Raw genomic sequence first — 10717 nt, forward strand, 5'->3', positions numbered from 1 at the left:
CTGATCTGCAACAGAACTTCGACTTGCAGGCTAATTTTGACCCTTTTTTCTTCAGAATTAGGTTTCGGTGTCTTCATGAAAGTTGTAGATCTTCGAGTCTTCTTTCAAATGGCGCAAGAATCACTTAATTTGGACAATCCTAGGCCGAGATATGATCAAATTACCAAACAGTGGTCAGTTTTGGGTGAAATTTGTAAGTTCGGAACTTCAACTTCAAGGATGATTTTGACCACTGTGGCTTCCTTTTTAGGCTTTGATGTCTGAATATGAGTTGTAGCCCTTTGAGTCTTCTTTGCAATGGGACAAGAATCATGTAATTTGGATGTTTTTAGCTTGAGATATGGTCCAAGAACCATGATGTCGATGTGCAGGTCGGAAATTGCAATTGCATGGTGCTTGCTTCTCTTTTGCTTTGGTTTGCCCACATGACCAAGACCATTGAAAGAACCACCCTAGACTCCTTTGGAAGTGTTGCATCCATCTCCATAGCTTCATACTTGGCTCTCATTGACTCCAAATTCATCCAAAATACCTCAAAAATACACAATTGCCTGCACTCTACAATTTATGCATCAAAAGATATAAACAAAGGAATTAAGGCACTTCTTTGCATAAAATCAAAGTGTTTGTCACTCAAAATATGTCTATACAAGGGGTAAAAATATGGACATAAATGCACTTATCAGTACGCATCACCAAAAACGCGCCATTAGATATGAATAAATACACTATACAGTGTTCGAGAATACACTATTGGTGTGTTTCACTTTTGTGTATTTTATTACACTATTGGTGCATGTTGTCAACACTGTTGGTGTAGTTATGGAACCCGGCCACTATAAATGGCCACTGTAATTATCATAACACCCCCACTTACCAAAAGGCGCTAAAATCCTCATAATTAGCCATTACCGTTAGATTAAACTGATTCAACGACACAGATACGACCACACCGCCACACCTAATGACATGACCACATATGAGCTCTCATAAATATTTGCTACTTTGTAATAAGGCTAGTCTAAATAACGAATACTTAGTTTAAAAACGATAATCTAAATAAATACTATTAATTTAAATTTCTCTAAGTCTTCTTAATTATCTTTTGGATAACATGCATTGTCATTGTATTCATTTTCCGTACGTGTCTTCTTCTTTTTTATTGGTAGTATGCCATGTGCAATTGGATTACTGGTGGTAGTATAGAAGGCAACGTCATGCAATGAGATTATGATGTAGGAAGTTTTAGATTTGCCTTGCTGTGTGTGTGATTGAGATCTTAGTTGTACTATGAACTCTATATCTTGCAAGTGCATGTTGATACTTGGTAGAGGTAGTTTTTCCCATACATGTTTCATGCGTTATAAGTAAGGTTGAAAAAATTGCTAGGGGCCTAGGGGGCGCCCTTTAAAAAAAAAATTAAAAGATTTTTTTAAAAAAAATTATTTAAACTCCCGGCTAGATGACCGCCTAGTCCACGGAAACCTACTCAACGCGTAGACCGCCTAGGGCACCTAGAGGCGATTATGCCGAATTTCTTGGTGGCCGGCGCCGAGGCGCGATTTGTGGTGTAAATAAATATATATATAAAAAAGGAAAAAGGAAAAAGGAAAATGTTACTCTGTATTTTAATACAAAGGCTTGAACTCACAACCTTTCAAATAATAGTCCAACTCTCATACCATTAGACCACATAATCTTTGTAAATACAAATTTACCATGTTCACCTCCAAAATAAAAAATTTAAATACAAAAACAAGAGTTAAGGTAAAAAAATTAGAGATAATTTTAGGAAGGAAATGTAATAAGTTTTTATGTTGAATTACTTGGTGCAATTCCGGTTCAAGTTTGAATCCACCTTCAATTTTGAAGGCATCTGTGAGGCCAAAATGAAGCATCAAAAGGCGCACAAACGTAAGAAGCTCTCCCCCTTTGTTGAGATATTGAACGTCGTCTCTGTAATGGCTGGCTCCATACAACAGCAACCCTACCCACACATGTCTCACAATTTCCCACAATTCCTTCTCCGAACAACAATTGTTGTCTGCTCTGTTTGGATTATGATGGCTGTAGTGTTCTTCTGATGTAGCAGCCAGATTTTCAACATCACCTGGGCTGCAGCAGCAGCTTTTCAAATGCTTTGCCAGTTTAACAGCTTCCGCCAATATCGACTTTGGGTTATTATCATTTTCACCTTTGTTTTCCTTTTCTGTAAACCCATCTACCAGCCATTTACAAGCATCTTTCCGCTTCTTATCTTCCCATTTCCTGGTGATTTGTTCCCACCTGCTGCGCTTCCTATCACATGCTTCTGTATCTGTATATATGCAAGGATGACGGTAAAAATCATTACATATTGGTAATTTCTCTTTTCTTTTGGAAAATTCTCCGCCACTATTTAAAAGTGCGTCCAGGTATAAAAACCCTTAGGGATGAGCAATTGGTCAGTCCGAATAATTCAAAAACGGATTGAAATTTTTTGACCAGCATAACCGACCGAAGTAAACAATATAATCCACCCTCTGTTTCGATCAATTATGTTAATTACCGAAAATCCACTACTTAATAAGCTAGTTTATTTATTTATGGTTCTTTGTGAATTAAAATCATAAGGTGAGTTTCACTAAAAATATATTTCCACAGTAGACTTTCGTTAAAAAACAAACAAAAATAAAAACAAAAAAAAAAACACAAAAAAACAAAAACAAAACAAAAAAGAATAAAAAACAAAAAACAAAAAAGCTTCAACACATGAAGCTAAGGCAAAAAATTAGAGGTGATTTTAGGGAGAAATTTTAGTAGGTTTCTATCTTTAATTACTTTCTGCAATTCTGCTGCAAGTTTGAATCCTCCACCAGCACCACCATCATCCCTGAAGGCTTCTCTGAGCCCAAAATGAACCATCAAAAGGCGGACAAACGTAAGAAGCTCTCCACCTTTGTTGAGATATTGAACGTCGTGTCTGCAATGGCTAGCTCCATACAACAGAAACCCTATCCACACATGACTCAAAATTTCCCACAATTCCTCCTCCAAACAACGATCTTCTTCAACGATCAGTTCCTCTACTGAACCCGGATTTTCAACATCCTGTTCATTCTGATTAATACTGTTTGGTCCCTCTGGATCTGGATCTTGTCTGCAGCAGCTTTTCAAATGCTTTGCAAGGTTAATAGCTTCGGACAATATGGACTTAGCATAATCATCAGCATCACTACTTTTTGCACTTCCATTTTCGCTGTCGTCTCTCAACTTTTGTAGCAGATGTTCACAAACTTCTCCCCTCTTCTTACCTTCCCATTTCATTTTGAGTTTTTCCCACCTTGTGCACTTCCTATTACATGTATCTGTATGCAATGGCATGGCCGGAGAAGTGGATTATATGGTGACATGATATATATATGATGCACGTATTTCACTACAATTCACATCATAAAATATTCTAAATTAAATTTTTAAAAAAATTACCTTCTTCCCGAAATGTTGTTTTGGACAACCTGGCCACAATTTCATTAATGGTGTGTTCAACTTCTTCGCAGCATATGTCTTTGAATCTCAATCCTATGTTTCCGGGGACAGTGGACGTGAGTTTCCCCTCCATTACCAGAAAGTACACCAAATATTCCGAAATATTTCTGCACAGTTTTTTATTATCTTTCATTTTTGTTTCCTCCGCCGCAGCTGCAGGTGTGAAATAGCATATCTCCGTAGCAACATGCCAAATTAACACACAATTGTCGTATTCATGATGAACCTCAGGTCGCCGATGTTCATCACCGCCGCCTTTAGTCTCTGTTGCCTCCGCCTTGTTCTTGACGGCATGGAAAACCCGCCGGAGCAGGAGGCACTCAACCGGCTGAATTGTAGTGTAGTGCCACGCATCAAGTTTCTCTCTGATGAGGCCGGAGCGGTTGATTATTTTGTCCAACGGTTGCCACCGTTGCTTAAAGGAGGAGTGGTTGATCAAGCTGTATTGTCGGATTTGTTTGGACCAACGTTTTCTGGACGAAAACCATGTACGTACAGTGTTGATGCGTTTCATTATCCACCTCCGGCTTCTCAGACGATTATAATTTCTCTCTTCCTTCTGCTTCTCCATCATTAGAGCTACAGTCCACTCAGAGCAAACCAGCTTCCCAATAGACACCAAGTCTAACACAACTGCACCGCCCAGCAAGAGATAGGTAATAGAGATGTGAATAGAACTAGCGTCGGACTTTTCACACAAGTAAAACGTGATCGTCACCGCTACCAGTAAAACATGAACCACAAATCGGTATGCATATTCGATTGAACTTATCCACTGGACGGCAGCCATCTTGGTGAACATGGACTCATACATGAAGTTGAGTTCCACTTCCAGGATTTTATACGCGGTCTCATGATCATCTATCCTCAAAAACACCTTCTTAATCGCCTCTAGTTTATCCTCAATGTGGATAAACGCATGATCCAAGATGAATCCTTTGAAGAGTTTGTAGTACATGTACCCTCTGTGGAGGATGTCCAGTTCGTCGTCCAGATTCGCCGGCGCCCGTTCCTCGGATTCCTTACTTGAAGAAGAATTTTCGAGCATTGACCTCCTCATATGGGACACAGATGCCAGGTAAAGGGAGTGGATCCGTTCAGCGTACTTGACAATTCCGACGAAGAAGACGATCCCGGCGGAGATGGTTAAGCAGCGGTGGCGGTAGATTTTGTAGCGGTAGAAAACAAGGAGAACGGAGAAAGACTGAACAATGAGGGTGAGGAGTTGGCGGTGCCATAAGTTGTTGTCTTCTATGTTGAAGGAGGTGATGGCGTGGGGGCCGCCCAAGTGGAGTAAGAGGAAGGGTGCCCAGAAAGCCTCCAGGAGGGACGATAGGGGGCCGGCGGCGTCTTCCTCGTCGGAGTTGCTATTGATGAGGGCTATGCCGAAGGTGGCAAAGTAGTCGGCGAGTAAATAGGCACACCAGATTGTCAGGTGGATGGGCACTTTCTTTCTCCTTTTTCTCAACGGCGCTACGAATTCCAGCACGCACTGGAACCCAAGGCTAGCCACAACAATGGCATGGATGTTCCAGTTCCCCCATATCCGCTGCAGTAGCTTTTGAATTTCTTTAAGCGGAACCATTATCCTACGTTAGTTGGGGCCGTCATTCATCTCCGATCTAGCTAGTTAGCTTCTGATCAAACAAGTAATATCAAAGCTAGGTTATTATGGGTTTGAGCCATAATAACATTTAAAATTGGTTGGTCTTGTAAAGGCCAAATCTAACATTCTGTTATTAGAGAGATTGTTGCCAGGAGGCTGTTGAAAGGTAAATGTCAAAGTCCAGTATTAATGTCTGAAAAATGTAATGACAGTTTATAAGAAAATAAAATTACACCTTCACTACTTGCTATAATTTTTTTGCATTAGTGATAATCACTTGATCGTATCAATTTTATATACACAAAAAAAAAACGTAAATTACATAATCTAGACAAAACAATGCCCACATACGACATTAGCAATGAATAGAGGACTCAATAACCATTGGGAGGATTAGAGTATTAAATCATTAATTATGCATATATGCATTGTTTAGCTTATGGCTGCAACACATTAGCAGCCATATATATATATATATATATATATATATATATATATATATATATATATATATATATATATATATATAACAGAGACATACACAGAGACATATATACACATATAAAATGGAGTAAGCTTACCTGGTCCCTCTGTTATTGATGATGTGGCGTTACCCTTCTGCACTTTTGTTATGAATTATTACAAGGTATATATATGTATATATAGAAAAGAATATAGGCAAAACAATCAAGTCACTCAAGTGTTTGTTTCTTAATTCAAACGCCAAAGTGAATATTCGTATTCCTGCCTTTCCTTGAACAATGGTTTCTCTCCATTTTCACAACGTTAGTTATACTCTTGTGTGCTACCACGAGTGTCACGACTCACGAGTACTTCCATGCACAATTTTCTTATTCTATTTTTCTTCACACACACACACACACACACACACACACACACACACACACACACACACACACACACATATATATATATATATATATGATTGCGTTCAGCTGAGAACCTACATAACGTGAGAACGTGCTAATAATTGCATTCTATTACATGAATGCACACTAACTACTCTCAAGCATGTCTGGGTGACAGGAAACATTTAGAGTAGTTAGCTAGTATACATTCATCTAGTAGATTGTATGATGTGTACACTTATGTAATTTTTATGGTCTTATATAAATTTTTTATTATTCCTATATTTTTGTAGTGCATGTGCAGAAAGGTCATTCTGAAGTGGTAAGTATATTAGTATATATGTGGTTAATATTGTTTTGTGTTTAATTAGTTGTTCTAAATGTATTCATGTAGACTAGTTAATGGTTATAATTCCTCTCTATTTATCCTTCTATGTACAGTATTTATAAGCTGTCTTGTTCTGAATAACAAACAATAGTTCCTTTCACAATCTCACATGAAGTTCCTAAAATTACTTTTTGTCTCAAAATTTTGATAAAAATAATAAATATTGAGATGTGCCTCGAATCTCAATATCTCATCACCCTTGTTCTTAAGTTTTGGTGAAGACAGCCAAATCGAATAGGGCTGTTTGCTCAATCATTATTGCATGGACCATGGTCCACACAATGAGAAGAAAAAAAGTGGTATTATATAAAGATAATGTCCTTGTATAATATTAACAATAACAATCACTAATGCTACTTTTTTTTTTTTTCTTCTATTTTTTTCTTTCCCATAAGCATCCTCATAAATTGTAATTCAACAAAAAAATGAAATTGTAATTTTCTCCAACCAAATAATGTAATTGAGACTTTCATTGAATTACAATTCAATTACATTCAACCAAACTCAGATCACTTGTTAGGATTTTATATATACCCTTGTGAATTTTAATGTAATATCAATATGTTAGCGTGTTTACCTTGTTTAATTTCCTTCGATATCTGCAGTATTAATGCTTTGATTAATTAGAAAGAAAAATATTATACATTTTTATTTTTTTTACTTTAGGCTAATTTGACACTTTTGATTCATGTAACTCACTTTACTATTAGGCAGGAAAAATGTTCACCTAGTGCATGCATACCCTGAATTAATAATTGTGAATATTCCCATCAATCATCATGCATCCAAAAAAATTTAAATCTTCATTTCTTTAAGAAAAATGGTATTTTATTACAAAATTTCCATGTTCACCTCCAAATTAAAAAAAAAAAAAAATTAAATACAAAAACAAGAGTTAAGGTAAAAAATTAGAGATAATTGTAGGAAGGAAATGTGATAAGTTTTTATGTTGATGAATTACTTGCTTCAATTCCGGTTCAAGTTTGAATCCACCTTCAATTTTGAAGGCATCTGTGAGGCCAAAATGAAGCATCAAAAGGCGCACAAACGTAAGAAGCTCTCCGCCTTTGTTGAGATATTGAACGTCGTGTCTGCAATGGCTGGCTCCATACAACAGCAGCCCTACCCACACATGTCTCACAATTTCCCACAATTCCTTCTCCGAACAACAATTGTTGTCTGCTCTGTTTGGATTATGATGGCTGTAGTGTTCTTCTGATGTAGCAGCCGGATTTTCAACATCACCTGGGCTGCAGCAGCAGCTTTTCAAATGCTTTGCCAGTTTAACAGCTTCAGCCAATATCGACTTCGGGTGATTATCATTTTCATCACCTTTGTTTTCCTTTTCTGTAAACCCATTTATCAGCCATTCACAAGCACCTTTCCGCTTCTTATCTTCCCATTTCCTGGTGATTTGTTCCCACGTGCTGCGCTTCCTATCACATGCTTCTGTATCTGTATTTGTATCTGTATATATGCAAGGATGACGGTAAAAATCATTACATATTGGTAATTTCTTTTTCTTTAGAAAACTCTCCGCCACTATTTGAGAGTGTGTCCAGGTATAAAAACCCCTAGGGATGAGCAATTGGTCAGTCCGAATAATACAAAAAAAATCCGTCACTATTTGAGAGTATGTCCAGGTATAAAAACTCCTAAGGATGAACAATTGGTCGGTCCGAATAATACAAAAACAGATTGAAATTTTTTGACCAGAATAACTGACCGAAGTAAACAATATAATCCACCCTCGGTTTCGATCAATTATGTCAATTACAGAAAATCCACTAATTAACAAAGTATATGTGACCCTAGCTAGCAAACGATGACAAGCTGCCTGAGGGAAACTCGTAATCTTGGTGTGCACTCTCATCTTGTGACATTAGTCAACAAAGGATCACAAGGGAATAATCAACTTGAGTTGTCGGTTGGTTTAAACTAAGAAAGCTGATAGGTTAATTCTATTGTAGTCAAACTTATAAATTTATGGTCACCATAATCTGACCAACTTGGCTAGAGTTTGTAATTTTATAGATAGTGGCCTGATGGAGGTAAGTATAGTACGTACCTGCATTGTTGTTTTTCCAGTTGGTGATGGTGCAGAAATCCTTGAAGTCCTCCATTTTTGCAGAGGCCATGTGTTTGATGCAGTCTAAGAAATAATTGTTTTTCCCAATAATAGCTGCAGAGGCTAACCTGGTTTTGAGTTCCGCACGGGTGTGGTTAACTTCTTCCCAACATATGTCTCTGAATCTCATTCCTATGTTTCCGGGGACTGTCGACGTGAGTTTCCCCTCCATCACCAGAAAGTACACCAAATATTCCGAGATGTTTCTGCATATTTTCCGGTTTGGATCATCGTCCTTCTCACTGTCTATGGTGAAATAACATATCTCCGTAGCAACATGCCAAATTAACACGCAATCGTCGTAATCCTTATAACGAACCACCTCCCGAGTTGCCGGTGGTTCTCCGCCGTCTTTAGTCTCACCGGTTTCCGCCTTCTTCTTGATGTAGTGGAAAACCTGCTCCAACAGGCCGCACCCAACAGTATCAGTTACAGTATACCGACACGCGTCAAGTCGCTCGGTGAGTCCCGATTTCTCGGCTATTGAATCAATACATGGCCACCCTTGCTTTATGGAGTGATTGATCAAGCTGTACTGCCGGATTTCGTTGGACCAACGTTGCCTCGAGGAAATCCAGGTAGTTATAGCCTTGATTGTTTTGATTATCTTATGGTTTCTCGTCAGCCCAGAAATCCAGTTCCCCTCTTCTTTGCGCGGGCTTGCTTTACATTTCTCCACCTCCTCCAACATTATAGCCACAGTCCACAGAGAAAACACGAGCTTCGCGAGCGCTACGAAGTCCAAGAAAATGGCACCGCCCAGCAAGAGATAGGTGATGGAGATATCAAGATCGTCAGCTCGGAGCTTGTGGAAGAAGACGAATATGATCGCCACGGCGAGAAGTAAAAGGTGGACCACAAACCGGTATCCGTACCCGAATGAACTCATCCACTGGACCGCCGCCATCTTGGTGAACAAGGCGTCGTACATGAAGTTGAGTTCAATTTCCAGGACTTTATACGCCTCCTTATGATCCAGCTTCAAGAACAAGTTCTTGACCGCCTCCAGTTTTCCCTCAATGTTGCTAAACCCGTGATCGATGATGAATCCTTTGAAGAACTGGAAGTACGTGTACCCCATCTGGATGATCTCCAGTTCGCGATCCACCGCCCCCTCTGATCCTTGAACGCTTGTTGGTTTTAGCGATGACGATTTGTTGTCGCTTGAACTTTCCAGCATTGACTTCTTCATATGGGACAAAGATGCGAGATAAAGGGAGCGGGTGCGTTCAGCGTACTTGATAATTCCGGCGAAGAAGATGATCCCGGTGGGGATAAGTAACTCCCGGTGGATAAAAATTTGGAAGCGGTAGAAAACGAGGAGAACGGAGAGAACTTGGACCAAGAGAGTGAGGAGATGACGGTGCCATAAATTGTTGTCCTCTAAGTCGAAGGAGGTGATGGTGTGAGGGCCGCCGAGGTGGAGCAGGAGGAAGGGTGCCCAGAAGGCGGCGATGCGGGATGAGTTGTGGTCGAGGTCTTCGGCGCTGCTGTTGATGAGGCCGATGGAGAAGGTGGCGAAGTAGTCGGCGAGTAAATACGCAGACCAGATAATGAGGTGGGTGGAGCTTCTCTTGCTCCGTTTTCTCACCGGCGCAAGGAATTCCAGTATGCCCTGGAAAGCAAGGCTGGCCACAACAATGGCTTGGATGTTCCATTTCCCCCATATCGACTTCAGTAGCTTTTGAATGGCTACAAGAGGAAACACCGTCGTTGGCGTCTTCATACCACTCCGACCCGCCGCCGGCCACCACGGTACCACTCTGATATGATCTCCGATTCTCTTTACAGCTACAAAGAGACCAGAGAAATATTTCTACTTAATAACTTTATCATATACAATTAAAAAATCATATGTACATTCTAATAGAGTGTACATGTTTTGGTTACTAATCATCAGTACATTGATATATAATAAAGAAAAGAATATATGCAAGCTAGTAGAGTTACTCAACTTCTCCTTCATGCATCCAAACACAACATGCAATATTATTCCTAGCTTTGCTTACACAATGGTTTTCCTCTCCCTTTCCACAGTCATACTCTCTCCTCTTCCACTTTTCCACCATGAGAGTCACGATTGGTTGCATAAGAAATTCTTTATTTTACTGGAAAGCTCGCAATCAATATGATAGTTAATTAAAGGTGCATACTGAGTTAAACTCATTTTGCAATTTTATCAAGCTAAGCAAATAAAC

At 39.3% G+C, this 10717-nt stretch overlaps 2 protein-coding genes across 2 annotated transcripts; both read right to left on the reverse strand.

Moving 5' to 3' along the window:
* Nucleotides 1-2757: 2757 nt before the first annotated feature.
* LOC109169245 lies at nucleotides 2758-5753 on the reverse strand. Its single transcript, XM_019318100.1, has 3 exons — nucleotides 5716-5753; nucleotides 3469-5165; nucleotides 2758-3347 (listed from the first exon to the last, which is right to left on the reverse strand). The coding sequence occupies exons 2-3, from the start codon at nucleotides 5111-5113 to the stop codon at nucleotides 2758-2760; spliced, it is 2235 nt and encodes a 744-aa protein (XP_019173645.1). The 5' UTR covers nucleotides 5114-5165; nucleotides 5716-5753.
* A 1493-nt stretch (nucleotides 5754-7246) lies between these two features.
* LOC109169236 lies at nucleotides 7247-10599 on the reverse strand. Its single transcript, XM_019318085.1, has 2 exons — nucleotides 8460-10599; nucleotides 7247-7858 (listed from the first exon to the last, which is right to left on the reverse strand). Exons 1-2 carry the CDS (start codon nucleotides 10243-10245, stop codon nucleotides 7287-7289), a joined length of 2358 nt encoding a protein of 785 aa, XP_019173630.1. The 5' UTR covers nucleotides 10246-10599; the 3' UTR covers nucleotides 7247-7286.
* Nucleotides 10600-10717: the final 118 nt, after the last annotated feature.

Source organism: Ipomoea nil, unplaced genomic scaffold (assembly GCF_001879475.1).
Source record: "Ipomoea nil cultivar Tokyo-kokei standard unplaced genomic scaffold, Asagao_1.1 scaffold3267, whole genome shotgun sequence".
NCBI classification, from domain to species: domain Eukaryota; kingdom Viridiplantae; phylum Streptophyta; class Magnoliopsida; order Solanales; family Convolvulaceae; genus Ipomoea; species Ipomoea nil.

Bases quoted from the DNA above. Each gene is read 5' to 3' on its own strand.
- LOC109169236 (XM_019318085.1), bottom strand. From the start codon at position 10,245: ATGAAGACGCCAACGACGGTGTTTCCTCTTGTAGCCATTCAAAAGCTA. The intron at 7,859-8,459 runs GTACGTACTATA...GCATATATACAG, and splicing joins CTGGAAAAACAACAATGCAG to ATACAAATACAGATACAGAA.
- LOC109169245 (XM_019318100.1), bottom strand. From the start codon at position 5,113: ATGGTTCCGCTTAAAGAAATTCAAAAGCTACTGCAGCGGATATGGGGG. The intron at 3,348-3,468 runs GTAATTTTTTTA...CATTGCATACAG, and splicing joins AACAACATTTCGGGAAGAAG to ATACATGTAATAGGAAGTGC.